This window comes from Pristiophorus japonicus, chromosome 7 (assembly GCF_044704955.1).
Source record: "Pristiophorus japonicus isolate sPriJap1 chromosome 7, sPriJap1.hap1, whole genome shotgun sequence".
NCBI lineage: Eukaryota > Metazoa > Chordata > Chondrichthyes > Pristiophoridae > Pristiophorus > Pristiophorus japonicus.
The window spans coordinates 115,549,267-115,568,670 of record NC_091983.1 but is presented as its reverse complement, the minus strand read 5'-3'; the positions used below and the strand labels follow the sequence as shown (position 1 = coordinate 115,568,670).

General features: G+C 43.1%; 1 protein-coding gene across 3 annotated transcripts in view; it reads right to left on the bottom strand.

The window, feature by feature from the left end:
- Window positions 1-19,404, bottom strand: part of ptprk (protein tyrosine phosphatase receptor type K) — a 779,294-nt gene that overhangs the window by 612,132 nt on the left and 147,758 nt on the right. For 2 of the 3 annotated variants that reach the window (XM_070885263.1, XM_070885265.1), the window contains exon 2: window positions 11,368-11,490. In XM_070885263.1, the coding sequence (XP_070741364.1) occupies window positions 11,368-11,490 (123 nt within the window). Of the gene's footprint in view, window positions 1-11,367; window positions 11,491-12,252; window positions 12,294-19,404 lie in introns of those variants that run through there. The other variant, XM_070885264.1, reaches the window with a different exon arrangement.

Here is a 19,404-nt window from a genome sequence, read left to right as displayed (position 1 = left end):
GGATTACTTTTAATTCAAGAAAAAATAATGGAAGTACCAAGATTATGAGTCTCAAGGTCTGCATACCCCACAACACTGATGATCTCTTTGCCCTGGTTTCTTAAGTGACAGGAATTGCGAGAAAAGAACAGAGGTCATCAATTTATGTAAACCATGCAGCTCCTGATCTGAACCCCATTACAAAAGAGAGAATATGCCATTTTCAAAAAGGCCTGAATTTGGGAACTGGTCTGTGCAGATAAACAGCTTTAGCTTGGACCTATATTCAAAAAGGGAACAAACTGTGATATACAGCAGCTTTTCAATCTTTAGTTGGTCACTTTTGAACTGAAATGTTAAATTATTCTGGCAGCTTTTTCTAGCCCTTATTTATCATATTTTCATCTCATCTTCAAGGGCACTGTACAGAACTTACAGCTGTAGCTTAGAAAATAATTTAAAACATCAGAGAATTCTACTACCATTAGAAAAAAGCAAATGCCAAAATACCACAGATAATAAATTATGTTTGTATTTATCACCTATTTTAGTAGCACTAGAGAATAAACAAATTGAAGTCACGTGCTAATCAAGTGAATCAATGCAATACCACTGTGTGGTGAGCACACCAGTTTTGAAACAAAACTGATTCTCTTTGGACCATAAATGTCAAATTAGCAAAATATACTGCCCAGAAACTCTATACTACAACCTCAAGCCACCTACTATAATCAGTGGAATTACTCATGCAAATTAAATGCAAGTGGGGCAAGAATAGTTGACTCCCCAAGCGACATCCTAAAACTCAAAATTAAATATCTTAATCTAGAGAATAAATGACATTTAATTAGACACCATGGAGTACTCAGCAAATATTGGCCATTGCTTTGTTATTGAAAATAGGCTGTTACTTTCTGTTCTTGCACCCCTCAAAAGGTGCACCATGTAAATTGTAAAGAATCAATGTCAAAGGCTAACTGGGATTAATCCATGGGATTAAAGGGATGATGGCAGCATGGATGAAATTGGCTAAGAGACTGAAAGCAGAGAATAGTGGTGAACGGTTGCTTTTTAGACTGGATGGAAGTATGCAGTGGTGCCCCCCAGGGATTGGTATTAAGACCACCGCTTTTTTTGATACACATTAATAACTTGGACTTTGATATATGGGTTAAAGCAAAATTCAGTCAGGCAGAGTCAGCATGGATTTATGAAGGTTGAAGTCATGTTTGACAAATTTGCTGGAATTCTTTGAGGGTGTAACGAACAGGGTGGATAAAGGGGAACCAGTGGATGTGGTATATTTGGACTTCCAGAAAGCATTTGACAAGATGCCATATAAAAGGTTACTGCAAAGGATAAAAGTTCACAGGATTGGGGGTAACATTAGCATGGATCGAGGATTGGCTAACTAACAGAAAACAGAGAGTCAGGATAAAAGGTTCATTCTCGGGTTGACAACCAGTAACTAGTGGGGTGCCGCAGGGATCAGTGCTGGGACCCCAACTATTTACAATCTATATTAACGACTTGGAAGAAGGGACCGAGTGTAACGTAGCCAAGTTTGCTGACGATACAAAGATGGGAGGAAAAGCAATGGGAGGACACAAAAAATCTGCAAAAGGACATAGACAGGCTAAGTGAGTGGGCAAAAGTTTGGCAGATGGAGTATAATGTTAGAAAGTGTGAGGTCATGCATTTGGCAGGAAAAAATCCAAGAGCAAGTTATTATTTAAATGGAGAAAGATTGCAAAGTGCTGCGGTACTTGTGCATGAAACACAAAAGGACAGTATGCAGGTACAGCAAGTGATCAGGAAGGCCAATGGTATCTTGGTCTTTATTGCAAACGGGATGAAGTATAAAAGCAAGGAAGTCTTACTATAGCTTTATAAGGTATTGGTGAGGCCACATCTGGAATACTGCATGCAGTTTTGGTTTTCATATTTACGAAAGGATATACTTGCTTTGGAAGCAGTTCAGAAATAGTTCATTAGGTTGATTCCAGGGATGAGGGAGTTGACTTATGAGGAAACATTTTGTAGGTTGGGCCTCTACTCATTGGAATTCAGAAGAATGAGAGGTGATCTTATCGAAACGTGTAAGATTATGAGGGGGCTTGACAAGGTGGATGCAGAGAGGATGTTTCCACTGATGGAGACTAGAACTAGAGGGCATGATCTTAGAATATGGGGCCGCCCATTTAAAACTGAATTGAGGAGAAATTTCTGCTCAGAGGGTTGTAAATCTGTGGAATTCGCTGCCTCAGAGAGCTGTGGAAGCTGGGACATTGAATAAATTTAAGACCGAGGTAGACAGTTTCTTAAATGATAAGGGGATAAGTTGTTATCGGGAGCGGGCAGGGAAGTGGAGCTGAATCTATGATCAGATCAGCCATGATCTTATTAAATGGCGGAACAGGCTCGAGGGGTCGTACAGCCTACTCATTGCTCCTATTTCTTATCTTATGTTCTTATAATTTCAAAGTTTGCAGATGACACAAAACTTAGAAATGTAGTAAAAAGTGAAAAGGACATAGACAGACTGGTGAAATGGGCAGACACATTGCAGATTAAGTGTGAAATTATGCATTCTGAAAGGAAAAATGGAGAGAGAATATATTCTAACCATCCTCTGAGTAAAGATTTTTTTTTCTAACTTGCCCTTTAATTTTTCCTATTTTAAATTGTCCCCTCGTTACCTCAACAACGAATGGAAGCAATCACTATTTACCTCAGCAGAAGCCTCCATAATGTTTAAGACATCCAGTCATCCTTCTCACCTCTAGTAGAAAAAAATCATTACTTCTCAAGTCTTTTCACCTTTCATACATTCTGATTCATCTATACTGGACCATTTCCGTCCTATAATGAGATCCATAAAACTATACATGGTATCTAACTGCAGCCCAAAATTCCGTACAAGTTCAAGATTACCTATTTGTTTTTATACTCCAGACACAAAACCAAAGATTCGGTTTGATTTAAAAAAAAACGCATCCTTATTAACTTGTGCTGTCATTTTGAATAACCTTCGGATGTGCATACTAAGGTACCCCCTTCTGTTAGTCCCGGATGTGCATACTAAGGTACCCCCTTCTGTTAGTCCATTTAAAATCTCAACATTTAGGGTCCACTTCCTTTCAGTATTTATACAAGATTTCAATGTCCCAGTTACTTTAGAGTTGTAGGGCTCAAAATTGGCCCACCCATTTTTTCGGCGCATTCACCAGAGATGCAGCAAATTTATGGGCTGAAAAGGGCACCGATAAAATGTCCCCCAATTCTGGCTGCTGTGTTGCCTCTCCTGGGGCTAGGCGGGGCGTGGCCAGTCGATTGGGGGGCAGAGCTAGGGCCCTGCGCCAGAAACAGTGCTGCAGCGTGGGACCAGATGCATCCCGCCCCTATCCCAGGCCGAGTGGCCTACCACACAGGCCAACCCGCTGCCTTCCCAGGCTAGAAGGCCACAACAAGCAGGTTGGTGCGGGGCCCAAGTCGGGGCGGTGTGGGGGGTGGGGGGGGGGGTGGGGGGGAGGGAGGGGTTTGATCCGGTGGGGGTGTGGGGGGAATTCCTAACTACAGTGGTGTGGGCGGTCCGATCTCCAGACGTGTCCGATCTTGACTCCAGGTGCTGTTCTGATCCTAGAGGGTCTGATCCCTGACCCCGGGAGGTAGGGTTGTTTGTAAGGGGCAGGATGATGGTGGGTGAGCTTAGGCGGCTGGGAGAACATAAGAATTACAAGCAGGAGGTACTTCTAATTTTATTTGGATATTTTGAAAAAATTATGTAAATATGTTTTGTCTCTACTTTTATTTTTGTAGTTTAAGCTTCCATAAATGCTTCTGTTGTGTAGTAAATTAACATTGCAAAGTTTGTCATATGATGTCCTGTATAGTTGTTTGATCCTATTCACATTCTTTAGTCAAGTCATTAAGTTCTGCTGGCCTCCGATTTACCTATCTGCACTGATTTCTTAACTCTGCAGGGATTTTCTGTACGGCCACAAACGCTGGCCTGTTAGTTTGGCGTAACTATTAGCTGTCCAAAGTGGCCTAAATGGCCAAAACGGACATAGGTGGCTGGTAACGCCCCCTTTAAAAAAAAAAGTAAACTAAACAAAAAAAATGCTAACTAACTCACTTACACTGGCACAAATTGAATGTGCAAAATGGACATTTAAGATACTCCAGAAAAATTAAATTGCTCCAAAATAAAAAAATCGGAGCAACTCCTGGCCAATTTTGAGTCCGTAAATACTAGCTTGCACCTGTCTTGAGCACTATGGATCAGAAACAAATATTTTGATCTACTCACAGTCAAGACCATGCAAATGCATCCATGTCCAATCATCGGTATAGTGCAAGTCTATCCTGAATTCTGAAACCCCACATTTTACCTTTGAATTTCATTATGTCTTGATTCATGTAGCAGAAATCTATCTTGTTGCTTTTTGAACAGGTCAGCGTATTTTTGTTGCGCTGCATGGTCAACTATTCTTTGTTATCCAAGTAGTTATTTTTAGACCCCACTTGGCCAGATATCACTACTTTGTTTTGAAAAAATGCTTTTACTCTGATTTCTGAAAAAAATTACTTTGATGTCCTTATTACTTTGAATGCATGCATCACAAGACCCTCTCAACTTCATAGACTGCTAAAGGAAATATCTTGGTTTTCTGTTCTAGAAACATAGAAAATAGGTGCAGGAGCAGGCCATTCAGCCCTTCTAGCCTGCACCGCCATTCAACGAGTTTATGGCTGAACATGAAACTTCAGTACCCACTTCCTGCTTTCACGCCATACCCCTTGATCCCCCGAGTAGTAAGGACTTCATCTAACTCCCTTTTGAATATATTTAGTGAATTGGCCTCAACTACTTCCTGTGGTAGAGAATTCCACAGGTTCACCACTCTCTGGGTGAAGAAGTTTCTCCTTATCTCGGTCCTAAATGGCTTACCCCTTATCCTTAGACTGTGACCCCTGGTTCTGGACTTCCCCAACATTGGGAACATTCTTCCTGCATCCAACCTGTCCAAACCCGTCAGAATTTTAAACGTTTCTATGAGGTCCCCTCTCACTCTTCTGAACTCCAGTGAATACAAGCACAGTTGATTCAGTCTTTCTTGATAGGTCAGTCCCACCATCCCGGGAATCAGTCTGGTGAATCTTCGCTGCACTCCCTCAACAGCAAGTATGTCCTTCCTCAAGTTAGGAGACCAAAACTGTACACAATACTCCAGGTGTGGCCTCACCAAGGCCCTGTACAACTGTAGCAACACCTCCCTGCCCCTGTACTCAAATCCCCTCGCTATGAAGGCCAACATGCCATTTGCTTTCTTAACCGCCTGCTGTACCTGCATGCCAACCTTCAATGACTGATGTACCATGACACCCAGGTCTCGTTGCACCTTCCATTTTCCTAATCTGTCACCATTCAGATAATAGTCTGTCTCTCTGTTTTTACCACCAAAGTGGATAACCTCACATTTATCCACATTATACTTCATCTGCCACGCATTTGCCCACTCACCTTACCTATCCAAGTATCTCAACTCAATAATTTTAAGGCCATAAATGTAGCAAATAAGGCACATGATCACAAATAGAGAAGGCTTTTCAACATTTCTCCACCAATTTTCTCTTCTGAGAACACTGATGATCAACGTACAGGTCCAAGGCTGCCAGTCACGATCCAGTGCTTTTTCCAAATATCCATTCTTCAGGACAGTTAGTATTTGACCACTGGAAACATCACAACCAAACCTGATCAAGTCTTCATTTGATGTCCATGTGTGCAGTTTCGAGCAGGGATCATAAGAATTATACCCAATTTTCCCTCCTAAAACCAAGAGTATTGAGCACAACTGCAGCCTGCCCCCACTGCTACATAGGAACAGGAGTAGGCCATTCAGCCCCTCGTGCCTGTTCGATCAATTAGATCACAGCTGATCTGTGCATCAACTCCATTTGCCGCCCTTTTATCCATATCCCTTGATAATCTATCAGTCTATAAAATTTCAATTGACCCAGCATCCACAGCTTTTTGGGGAGATAGTTCGAGATTTCCACTGTGTGTGAAGAAGTCATTAATGATTTTACTCCTAAAAGATTAAGCCCCTTTGTTCTGGGCTCGTCAGCAGAGGAAATAGTTTTTCTCGATCTATCCTTTCAAATCTTTTAATCACCTGACATAGAATTACACAGGATATAAGGCACAAAATCAGGCCATTCAGCCCAACCAGTCCATGCCAGCGTTTATGCTCCTCGGCGCTAGAGTTCTCCTCAACCGTCTTCTCCCTGTGGCCGAGGAACTCCTCCCGGAATCACAGTGCGGATTTCGTCCCCTCGGGTCACAATAGACATGATGTTTGCAGCGCGAAAGGTGCAGGAAAAGTGCAGGGAGCAGCGCCAGCCCTTATACATGGTCTTTTTCGATCTTACAAAGGCCTTTGACACGGTCAACCGTGAGGGTCTATGGAGCGTCCTCCACCATTTCGGATGCGCCCAAAAGTTTGTCAACATCCAGCGCCTGCTCCATGACGACATGCAGATCGTGATCCTTACCAACGGATCCATTACAGACCCAATTCACGTCCGGACCAGGGTCAAACAGGGCTGCATCATCGCTCCAACCCTCTTCTCAAGCTTCCTCACTGCCATGCTCCACCTCACAATCAACAAGCTCCCCGCTGGAGTGGACCTAAACTACAGAACCAGTGGGAAGTTGTTTAACCTACGCCACCTCCAGGCCAGGTCTAAGATCACCCCAACCTCTGTCGTTGAGCTGCAGTACATCGACGACGCCTGCGCCTGTGCACATTCTGAAGCTGAACTCCAGGATAGAGTCAATGTATTCACCGAGGCATATGAAAGCATGGGCCTTACGTTTAACATGCCGAAGACAAAAGTCCTCCACCAGCCTGTCCTTGCCGCACAGCACTGCCCTCCAGTCATCAAGATTCACGGTGCGGCCCTCAACAACGTGGACCATTTCCCGTATCTCGGGAGCCTCCCGTCAACAAAGGCAGACATTGATGCGGAAATTCAACATCGCCTCCAGTGCGCTAGTGCAACCTTCAACCTTCTGAGGAAAAGAGTTTTCGAAGACCAGGCCCTCAAACCTACCACCAAACTCATAGTCTACAGGGCTGTTTTAATACCCGCCCTCCTGTATGGATCAGAGGCATGGACGATGTACAGAAGGCACCTCAAGTCGCTAAAGATATATCACCGACGACATCTCCGCAAGATCCTGCAAATCCCCTGGGAGGTCAGGCGCACCAACATCAGTGTCCGCGTCCAGGCTAACATCCCCAGTATTGAAGCACTGACCACACTCGATCAGCTTCATTGGGCAAGCCACATAGTTCGCATGCCAGACACGAGACGCCTAAGCAAATGCTCTATGCGGAGCTCCTTCATGGCAAACGAGCCAAAAGTGGGCAGCGGAAACATTATAAGGACACCCTCAAAGCCTCCCTGGAAAAGTGCGACATCATCACTGACACCTGGGAGACCTTGGCCGAAGACCGCCCTAGGTGGAGAAAGTGCATCCGGGTGGGCATTGAGCTTTTCGAATCTCAACACAGAGAGCATGAAGAGGTCAAGCACAGGAAGCAGAAGGAACGCACGGCAAACCAGTCCCACCCACCCCTTCCCTCGACGAATGTCTATCCCACCTGTAACAGGGTCTGTGGCTCTCATATTGGACTGTTCAGCCACCAATTTGTTACAGTCCTACTCAGTAGTGACTATCCCTCCAATTTGGTGCCATCCGCAACTTTAGAAGTTGTGTTTTTGATTCCAAAGTCTAAATCGCTAATATAAATTGTAAAAAGTGTGCCCAGCACTGATCCTTGTGGGACCCCATTTTCCAAATTATGCCATTCTGAATAGCTACCCTTTACCCCTACTCTCTGCTTCTGTCTTGTAGTCAGTTAGCTATCCATTCTGCTTTTCTCTCCACAGATGCTGCCTGACCCGCTTAGATTTCCAGCATTTTCTGTTTTTAGTTCAGATTCCAGCATCCGCAGTAATTTGCTTTTGTATTAGTTATCTATTCTGCCAGCTGTCCCCTGACTCTAGTTGTTCTGACCTTATTCATTACTTTATTATGTGGCACCTTATCAAAGGCCTTTTGAAAATCTAGATAAATTACATCTACTGCATTACCCTTGTCTACTCTCTCTATTATCTCTTCAAATAATTCAATTAGGTTGGTCAAACAAGAGTTTTCCTTTTGAAATTCATGCTGACTATTCATTATTATATTTTAGGTTTCTAGATGTTTTTCTATTTCCTCCTTAAGTAGGGATTCCATTATTTTCCTACCACTAATGTTAAGCTGACTAGTCTATAGTTCCCTGGACATGTTCTATCTCCCTTCCTAAATGCAGGTATAACGTTCACTATCCACCAGTCCTGTGGCACTACACCTTTTTCTAACGAATTATTAAATATGTATAGCAATGCCTCTGCTATTGCTTCACTAGATTCTTTTAAAATTTGCAGATGTAATCCATCCGGATCATGGGTTTATCCTCGGAGTTTGATTAGTTTATTTAACATTTCTCCTCTTTATTTTAAATGAATAGTCAGCATGAATTTCAAAAGGGGAAGTCTTGTTTGACCAACCTAATCTCATCATCCGATGTCATGTCTGCCTGTTCCATCTCCCTGGTAAATACTTAAGCGAAATAATTATTTAATATTTCTGCCATTTCGATATCGCTGCCTGTGATTTTATCCCGTCATCCCCTAGTGGTTTTATTCCCATCCTGACCTTTTATTTCCTTTGTGTGACTGTCGAATATTTTACTTAGTTTGTTTTATGTTCCTTAATAATTTAATTTCACAGTTCCTTTTTGCCGTCGTAATTTTATTTTTATAAACTTCTCTCCTAATCTCTTTGTATTCTCTCTTATCATGCTCTTCCCTGCTGTCCAGGTACTTAGTGTATGCCTCTTTCCTTACCCTCAATTTTTCCTTTATATCTTTATTGATCCATGGCATCTCATTGGTGTTTAGTTTGTTCTTGTTTCTTAACACAATATATTTTTCCTGTACTCTGTTGAACACAGTTGTAAATGTTTCCCCATTACTGTTCTACATTGTTTGTCAATATTATTGTTCATTTTATTTTTCCAAGTTTTATTCTCAGCTCCTCAAAATCAACTTACCTCCAATCTATTAACTTGGTCTTTGTCATGTTTATGTCCTACTCAATTATTATCTCAAAGCAGATTATATTATCACTTTACCTAGATGTTCCCCTTTTACTTCTCTTATCTGCTTTGGTGCAGCACCTAAAATCCGGAACCCTGAGGACCGAGGCCGTTCAAAAGTGTTTCTGATGTGCAAAGTCTGGAAACGCCTGAGCCACGTCCCGAGTCCGGAAATGCCTGGGCCCTGGTTCTGATATTTCCAGTTTTTGGATGTCATTTTGTACTACTTCTCTTCGCAGGCCTTGTAGTCCTCACTTCTTCGCAACGCATCATAAGTCTCCCTCTTTTGTCTTTCGGGTCGGGTCGGGTCAGCTCCGCTCGTGGTTATGGGGCGTTGTGATCCGATCGCACAGTTTCTGCTTTGGGGAGCTGCAATGTGCTGTGCAGTTTGATTCTGGCCAGGGACTTACACGCGGAACTTGGTTGGTTCTAGCCCAAGGGAGTTGTGCGCTGTGCAGAGTTGGTTCTGGCCAAAGGGATTGGTGTGCTGCGCAGAGTTGGTTCTGGCTAAAAGGACTGGTGCGCGGAGCTTGGTTGGTTCTGGCCGAAGGGAGTTGTGCGCTGCGCAGAGTTGGTTCTGGCCAAAGGGAGTTGTGCGCTGCGCAGAGTTGGTTCTGGCCGAAGGGAGTTGTGCGCTGTGCAGAGTTGGTTCTGGCCGAAGGGAGTTGTGCGCTGTGCAGAGTTGGTTCTGGCCGAAGGGAGTTGTGCGCTGTGCAGAGTTGGTTCTGGTGTGCTGTGCAGAGTTTGATTTTGGCCGGGGACTTGCGCACAGAGCTTGGTTGGTTCTGGCCGAAAGGACTTGTGCGCGGACCCAGGAGCAGTGGTGCGGTGACTCTGAAGACCTGGCCTGGAACAGGTACGATTGGAGCTTTTATTCTTGCAATTTTTGTCAGTTGGATTTCATTTTTTGACTTTTCCCTGGATCTGGCTGGCGGTGGTAATGATTTGGCAGGGTGTCCGGAATATTTTGCAGATTCTGGACGAACCTGCCACGGATCGTCCCGGAACTCTGGATTTGAGACGCTGCACCTGTACTAGACCCAGTAGCCAATCCTCATTTGTTGGGCTTCTTACATATTGGGTTAGAAAGGAGTCCTGGACACATTGTAGGAACTCTGTTCTATCCCCTTTACCAACTCTTCTGGCCAATTAATTTCACCATTATTATTATCCAATGTTTTTTTTTACTTATTTCCCTAATTTGTAAGCATATTTCTTGCTCCACTATTAGGTGGTCTGGAGACTACCCAATTAGCATGATTGCTCCTTTACTATCTTTTTATCTCTATCCACATGGATTCTATTTCTGTCTTACTGATGGCTGTGTCACACTTTTCTACCATCACTCCAGTATTTACACAGGTTGCCCTGAAATTCAGCTATGTACATCTTTCTGTTGGATTAATTAATTATAAACAAATCATAGGTCACATCACAAGATGCTCAATGTCACTTTGGAAACCAGCCACAATACAAATTCATTTAAAACATATTAAAGATAACCTTCTCTACCACTGCAAGATTAATTATAATGCAATTTTTTTGTAAAATGTCTTGCAATTAAAACTAATACACCATTTTTGTCCCTTTGCCTGCTGTCTCCACAGAAATAGTCAATTCAGATGTTCACTAAAGGAAAGATGACAAGGTCATTTAAGCAATAGCTCTTCAATGATTTGCAATCCATCAACTGAATTACTTAAACTTGGCAACACAGTTCCATAAAAATGAAACTTGAGTTTCAATCTCTTTTTGACAATACATTGCAAAGAAAATTGATGTTATTTAGATTTACTTTAGCATTACAGCCAAAATGATGGTCATTATCTAATCTTCCTTTATTGCCTGCTTAAATACTTTCCTGAAAAAGCAAGTGTGCTCAACAGAGCCATGTTCTACAATATTTCTTCAATTCTGAACCTATTTCTGTCAAATCAGGTTAAAACCTGGCAAATGATTCCCATTAAAAATAAATTCCTGAAATTCTTAGCAGCAAGATGACTTAAACATTCAGCTTCTTGCATCTGCAATTATCTGCCAATATAACACTAATATTTAACATACGGTGCACATTTTCCTGTGCTTTCCCTGCTACACAAAATTGAAGCCAAGTCACACAACACAGTCGTAAAGCCCAAAGTAGTCGCACAAATTGTTCTTCTCTCACCTTGTGGCACGTTGTGCTGCAAATGCAACATATCTTCAGTCCTGACATGCCTCCAATCAAAGTCATCTTCCTGATCTTGCTGATATTCACATGGTTCCAGGCCATCATCAAAATTACAGCCACCTGTGACAAAAAATAAATCAAAAAACATTATGGAATGGCTCATGAAAAATCCCATTCACAAGTTTGGTTCACCTTCAATTTCCCATTAGAAGTCTTCAGTGAAGATTATGATTTGTACCTGCTTCTAGAGTTGGCACATCTAACTAGTTCTCATTCAATTACCTTTCCATTCGGCAACTCCATTAATAAGACAGTTATCGATGAGGAAGGCTATTCGACCCATCTTAATTCATCATCCAGAAAGACAAAAATTCATTCATGAGATATGGGCTTCACCGACAAAGCCAGCATTTATTGCGCATCCCTAATTGCCCCAGAGAAGGTGGTGGTGAGCCGCCTTATCCAATGGAGTGGCTTGCTAGGCCATTTCATAGGGCAGTTAAGAGTCAACCACATTGCGGTGGGTCTGGAGTCACATAGAACAGGCTGGGTAAGGTCAGCAGATTTTGTTCCCAAAAGGACATTAGTGAACCAGTTATAACAATCCAGTAGTTTCATAGTCATAATTCATGAAACTAACCTTTTATTCCAGATTAATTTAATAAATTGAATTTAAATTCCACAGCTGCTGCGGTGGGATTTGAACTCTTATCTCTGGATCATTAGTCCAGGCCTCTGGATTACTAGTCCAGTAACATAACCACCATGCTACCATACCCCTCAAAGGTAATCATTCTCCTCCAATACTGTGTCTGGAAGTCAATTCAAAGTGTTAATTACTCTGTGTGAATAAGTATTTCCAGTTATTAATCTTAAATTTACCTTTCATCAGTTAGAACCCATATTCCCTTGCCCTGTCACTTTAGTATTCAGATTTAACATTTCCAATCCCATAACCATCGAACACAAGATCACCTCCTAAACACCACCTTTATATGCCAAGTCCAAGTTTTTCCAGTATTTCCTCATAACTTACTCCTCTGTCATTAGGAAATTGCACAGCCTTGATTGCTTGGAAGCCTTTTGTTTCTTGATCAGAACTGAACACAGTACTCAAATGTGGCCGGACCAGTTTTAGCGCAAATTTTAAGAGTTGTGTTTTGGCACATTCTATTGGGTTTATTGATTGCTGCTGCTGCACTGCATTGGTTGGACATGCTAAGTGTCACGTCCCAGGTCTCTTTCAACTTCTTCCTTAATTATTTCACCCTTCATACATTATGTGCATGATCCACTTTACCTTTCTCTGTGCAATACTTTGCATTGGTCAGCATTAAACTTCATCTACTGTTGTTCTGTCACATACATATTTTGTCCATTTTCTTCTGAGCTTTCTCCTTCGATTGCACTTCCCCCTCCTTGATTGGTATTAAATGTAACTAAATTGCATTGAGTTTCTGAATTCTAGTCATTGATGGAGACAGCAGTGGTCTCAACATGGAGCTCAAGGGCATCCATTCAGAACTTCCCAACATCCTGATATAACTGCTCTAACAAACATCTGTTGTTTCCCACCTTCAGCCAGTTTCCTATTAATTCCCAAAATTCACCTGAATCCTTCACAGTTTTGAATTTAACTAGTAGAATTTCATGTAAAATTTTGTCAAATGTTTTTTTCAAAGTCCGGGTCACAGGGTTTCCCACAATCACCGAGTTTGTCACTTTCTCAGTCCAGGAAACTGGTCAGGCAAGATATTCCCATGTTCTTTTACTTCTCTTTGGCTGCTAAAGTGTGTCCTGCTTTGCCAGCTTGTCTGGTTTTCATTTTTATCTGCCTTATTTCCCAATGCCTCAGCTATTCACACGTTCTCTATCTCGAACTTCGCTTCCTGTTGTCTCAGGTTAATGTCACTTCAGCCATTTAACAATCTCCTGTTTTCGACTTAAGCACTGTACAAATCATTCTACTTCCATGTGTGTGTATGTGTCAGTGTGCACGCGACCCCTTTATTGGATTTGTTTTGAAATGCTGTTCATCTATAATTTATTCCTCAGTCTGAAGGGTGTATGCCTGAAATATTAACTTGTGTTCCCTCCACAGATGCTGTCTAACCTGCTGAGCACTTCCAGAATTTCCTATTTTTCATTTCAGATTTCCAGCACCTACAGTTGTGTGTGTTTTGTTTAACAAGTCAGGTTATGTTCTTAAATGCTTAAAAAGTATAAACGTGTCCCTCCAGCAGAAAGTTAATACAAACAATCCAGAGAATGCTAGAGACAGAAAAAATCTCAAATGATAATTTGTAATCTGTATCTGTACTGAAGGATACATGCTTTACAAGAGGAGGAATTTATTTAGAGTTGTGAGTATGTGAAACTTATTGCCACATGATGTGGTTACAATAGATAGCATCGAAGCCTTTAAGGGGAGACTTGATGCACTCAAGAAGGGAATGACTGATATGGGTGCAGGGCGTGAAGAGGTAATTTGAGGGAGGAGGCTCGTTTTGAATAGCATAGACCAAATGGCCTGTTTCTGTGCTGTAGATGCTCTGTAATGCTAATTAATTCAATTTCCATGTAATTCCATTCTATGTAACTCTCCATATAGAAATTACAGCACAGAATTACAGCCATTCGCTCCAACTGGTCTATGCCAATGTTTATGCTCCACAAAAGCCGACTCGCACCCTACTTAATCTAATCCTATCAACTTATCCTTCTATTCCTTTCTCCCTCATATATTTACCTAGTTTCTCCTTAAATGCATCTATGCTATTCGCCTCAACCACTCCAGCAAGTTCCACATTCTAACCACTCATGAGTAAATAAGTTTCTCCTGAATTCCTTATTGGATTTATTTGGACCTTCATATTCATGACCCCTAGCTTTGAACTCGTTCTCCCTCCCCACAAGTGGAAACGTCTTCTCCACATCTACCCTATCAAACCCCTTCATAATTTTGAAGACCTCTATTAGATCATTCCTTGGCCTCCTCTTTTGGCCACAACCTGTTCAGTCTATCCTGATAGCTATATCCTTTCAATCTATGTAATTCACTATCTGGCGCTGTGAAATGAGTCTCAACTTTAACTCCATCTGTCATTTTCTTTTTCATTTAAAGATAAAGCTTGTTTTAATGTATTTTATGTTCATTTTTATATGCTGTTCATCTATAATTTATTCCCCATTCTGACAGGTAAATCTATTCATTAATTTTATCTTAAAATTCCACTTTTGATACCATCCCCAAGACTTTTGCTTTCGCCCCTCCTCTGCTAGAGTCTACGATCTTTCTTCCCTTGCTGCCCTGCTTTCCTCACTGAACTCACTCTCAGCCCAACCCTTCACTCACCTGCCACCTACTGGCACACCTCAGCTTCTGTCCCTTTCCTAGTCTCAGAACTATTCCATGGAAACAGGAAGAAAATTGACCTCTGTTGCTGTATCTTTTCTCGAAAAAGAAATAGCTGACCCTTTTGTTACTATGTTGCGTTCCAATTAACCTACTACAACTTGCGTCCATAGTCCACTGTATGCATGATCTCCGATTGATCGACACACAACAGTGTAGTTTCCAATTTCACAGGTAATACTACTTATTGCACATGGTCAGTAAAACTGGTTCAAAGTTGGTAAACACACAGCAGGTTTAGAACAAAATTGACCACTCAATCAATTTATTATAATTGCCAGGCAATTAAATAAAGAGCTTGTTTTAAAATATAGCTCCGTGCACATAATGCAAAGTAAAATAATATATTTTTTAGTAATCGACCAAAAATAGTTTCCAAAAAATGTATTTCACATGGCAACACTCAGGTAGTCCAGGACCCAGAATGGATTTTCTGGTCTTTATCATGACCTTGCTGCATTCTAAATGCAACAGCAATGATTCACCTATCATTTTATTATAGCAAATTTACTGAAGCAAAATAAACTGCTTGAAGGTCAAAATATTGCACATCCATCTCGCTTCACCCAAGTCTTCACAGCTTCCCACTCCATCGCAGTCCTTGCTGGTTCCACCTCTACTCTTCCAATTTCTGTTTGCTCACAGATCCCCAACTCCCTAGATTCTTCCTCACTCCTCGAACGCATATTGCAACAGCTCAGACAGCCTGCTTACTCCCAAAATCTTGCTGAGTAGCCAAGCTCTGAATGTGGAGTACAACAGTAAAGTAACAACTGTGAGGGCCTCGCAGAAGAGTAGAGAGATAGAGGGAAGCAGATTGGAGAAGTGTGGAAGAGGAGAAAAAATCAGATCAGCAAAAAAAGGCATTAAAAAAACTTGTTCTGCTTTAGCTTGGATTCCAGTTCAGCTTCCATGAGTTGACTCCTGATATTCGGACCGTTAAATCCAGCTCCCTTTTCTCAACAGACTTGATGATCCATAAGAAAATTGGAACAGTTTGTAACTGTTCACCACAAAGCTTTACACAAGAGAAATTTTGGAGGAGCATTAACAGTAAACAAATGCTTAGCGTGAACCCTACAAATCGCTCCATGTTAATATTCAACTTGTGCGCAAGATAAATCCGACAACTGGAGGATTTTTTCCTCTTGAGCGCATCTGCTGCTTTTGCTTTTAAAATTCCTGAAAACGTAATCTTGCAAAATCGTTCAAGAGTTCAGTTTCGGATTCAAATTATCGAAATATGCATCTGGAGTGTTGCTACAATATGCAGAAATTACTAATATTCTTCCTCGCTGTATTAGTGCCATCCAAGAATTGTGAAATACTTAATTATTAGTGAGGAACTAGAAATCCTTCCAATAAAATGTAATCCTACTGAAGGATGTATAGAAACCAAGATAAAATCTAGTTCATGTGTTGAACAACTGGAACCGGATATGCATCTGTGCAAAAGAATCCAAGAGCTGGGGAGGGAGAGGGAGGGCAGGAGGATGGGCGAGTGCGCGTGCGAGCCGGGGAGGGGCGCGAGGAGTGAAGGGGAGGGTGAGGGTGAGGGTGAGCACGAGCGAGCGAGCCGGTGGACGAAAGGGGGGCACGAATTGCGGAGGAGAGAGAGAGCGAGCGAGAACTAGAGAGAATTGGGGAGGAGAGCGAGAGGTCGAGAGAGGTCGAGAGCGAGAGCGAGAGCGAGAGCGAGAGAGCGAGAGCGAGAGCGAGAGCGAGAGAGAGAGCGAGAGAGAGAGCGAGAGAGAGAGCGAGAGAGAGAGCGAGCGAGCGAGCGAGCGAGAGAGCGAGAGAGAGAGTTTAATTAAGAGGGGGAAAATAGAGTACGAGAAGAAGCTTGCCAGGAACATAAAAACTAACTGCCAAAGCTTCTATCGATAGGTGAAGAAAAAAAGATTCGAGAAGACAAACGTAGGTTCCTTGCAGTCGGATTCAGGTGAATTTATAATGGGGGAACAAAGAAATGGCAGTCCAATTGAACAAATACTTTGGTTCCATCTTCATGAAGGAAGACACAAATAACCTTCCGCAAGTACGGGGGGACCCGAGGGTCTCGTGTTGAAGGAGGAACTGAAGGATATCCTTATTAGGCGAGAAAGTGTGTTAGGGAAATTGATGGGATTGAAGGCCAATAAATCCCCAGGGCCGAATAGGCTGCATCCCACAGTACTTAAGGAAGTGGCCCTAGAAATAATGGATGCATTGGTGATCATTTTCCAACAATCTATCGACTCGGGATCAGTTCCTATGGACTGGAGGGTAGCTAATGTAACACCACTTTTTAAAAAGGGAGGGAGAAAGCGGGTAATTATAGACCGGTTAGCATGACATCAGTAGTGGGAAAATGTTGGAATCAATTATTAAGGATGAAATAGCAGCACATTTGGAAAGCAGTGACAGGATCGGTCCAAGTCTGCATGGATTTATGAAGGGGAAAATCATGCTGGACAAATCTTCTAGAATTTTTTTGAGGATGTAACTAGTAGAGTGGACAAGGGAGAACCAGTGGATGTGGTGTATTTGGACTTTTGACAAGGTCTCACACAAAAGAGATTGGTGTGCAAAATCAAAGCACATGGTATTGTGGGTAAAATACTGACGTGGGTAGAGAACCTGTTGGCAGACAGGAAGCAGAGAGTCGGGATAAACGGGTCCTTTTCAGAATGGCTGGCAGTGACTAGTGGAGTGCCGCAGGGCTCAGTGCTGGGACCTTAGCTCTTTACAATATACATCAATGATTTGGATGAAGGAAGAGAGAGTAATATCTCCAAGTTTGCAGATGACACTAAACTGGGTGGCAGTGTGAACTGTGAGGGGGACACTAAGAGGCTGCAGGCTGACTTAAGACAGATTATGAGTGTGGGCAAATGCATGGCAGATGCAGTACAATGTGGATAAATGTGAGGTTATCCACTTTTGGGGCAAAAACACGAAGACAGAATATTATCTGAATGGTGGCAGATTAGGAAAAGGGGAGGTGCAACAAGACCTGGGTATCATGGTTCATCAGTCATTGAAAGTTGGCATACAGGTGCAGCAGGCGGTGAAGAAGGCAAATGATATGTTGGCCTTCATAGCCAGGGGATTTGCGTATAGAAGCAGGGAGGTCTTACTGCAGTTGTACAGGGCCTTGGTGAGGCCTCACCTGGAATATTGTGCTCAATTTTGGTCTGAGGAAGGACGTTCTTGCTATTGAGGGAGTGCAGCGCAAGTTCACCAGAATGATTCCCGGAATGGCACAACTGATATATGAGGAGAGACTGGATCAACTGGGCCTTTATACATTGGAGTTTAGAAGGATGAGAGATGATCTCGTAGAAACATATAAGATTCTGACGGGACGGGACAGGTTAGATGTGGGGAGATTGTTCCCGATGTTGGGGGAAGTCCAGAAGCAGGGGACACAGTCTTAGGATAAGGGGTAGGCCATTTAGGACTGAGATGAGGAGAAACTTCTTCACTCAGAGAGTTGTTAACCTGTGGAATTCCCTGCCGCAGAGAGTTGTTGATGCCAGGTCATTGGATATATTCAAGAGGGAGTTAGATATGGCCCTTACGACTAAACGGATCAAGGGTATGGAGAGAAAGCAGCAAAGGAGTACTGAGAGAATGATCAGCCATGATCTTATCGAATGGTGCTGCAGGTTTGAAGGGCCTACTCCTAAAACCTATTTTCTATGTTTCTATGAGAACACAAACTGGGGAGGGAGGGAGAGAGAGTAGGGGAGAGACAACTGGGGAGAGAGAGAGAGAGAGAGAGAGCGAGCACTGGGGAGAGAGAGAGAGAGAGAGAGCGAGAGAGCGAGAGAGCGAGAGAGCGAGAGAGCGAGAGAGCGAGAGAGCGAGAGAACTGGAGAGAGAGAGAGAGAGAACTGGAGAGAGAGAGAGAGAGAACTGGAGAGAGAGAGAGAGAGAGAGAGAGAGAACTGGGAGAGAGAGAGAGAGAGAACTGGTGAGAGAGAGAGAGAGAGAGAGAGAGAGAGAGAGAGAGAGAGAGAGAGAGAGAGAGAGAGAGAGAGAGAGAGAACTGGGGGGGGAGAGAGAGAGAAACTGGGGAGAGAGAGAGAGAGAGAGAGAGAGAGAGAACTGGGGAGAGAGAGAGAGAACTGGGGAGAGAGAGAGCGAACTGGGGCGAGAGAGAGAGAACTGGGGAGAGAGAGAGAGAGAACTGGGGAGAGAGAGAGAGAGAGAACTGGGGAGAGAGAGAGAGAGAGAACTGGGGAGAGAGAGAGAGAACTGGGGGGAGAGAGAGAGAACTGGGGAGAGAGAGAGAGCGAGCGAACTGGGTGGAGAGAGAGCGAGCGAACTGGGTGGAGAGAGAGAGGACTGGGGAGAGAGAGAGAGAGAGAGAGAGAGAGAGAGAGAGAGAGAGGAGAGAGAGAGAGAGAGAGAGAGAGCAAACTAGGGAGAGAGAGAGGAGAGAGAGAGAGAGAGAGAACTGGGGCGACAGAGAGAGAGAGAGAACTGGGGCGAGAGAGAGAGAGAGAGAACTGGGGCGAGAGAGAGAGAGAGAGCGAACTGGGGAGAGAGAGAGCGCGAGAGCGAACTGGGGAGAGAGCGAGCGAGAGCGAGGAGAGCGAGCGAGAGCGAGAGCGAGAGCGAGAGCGAGAGCG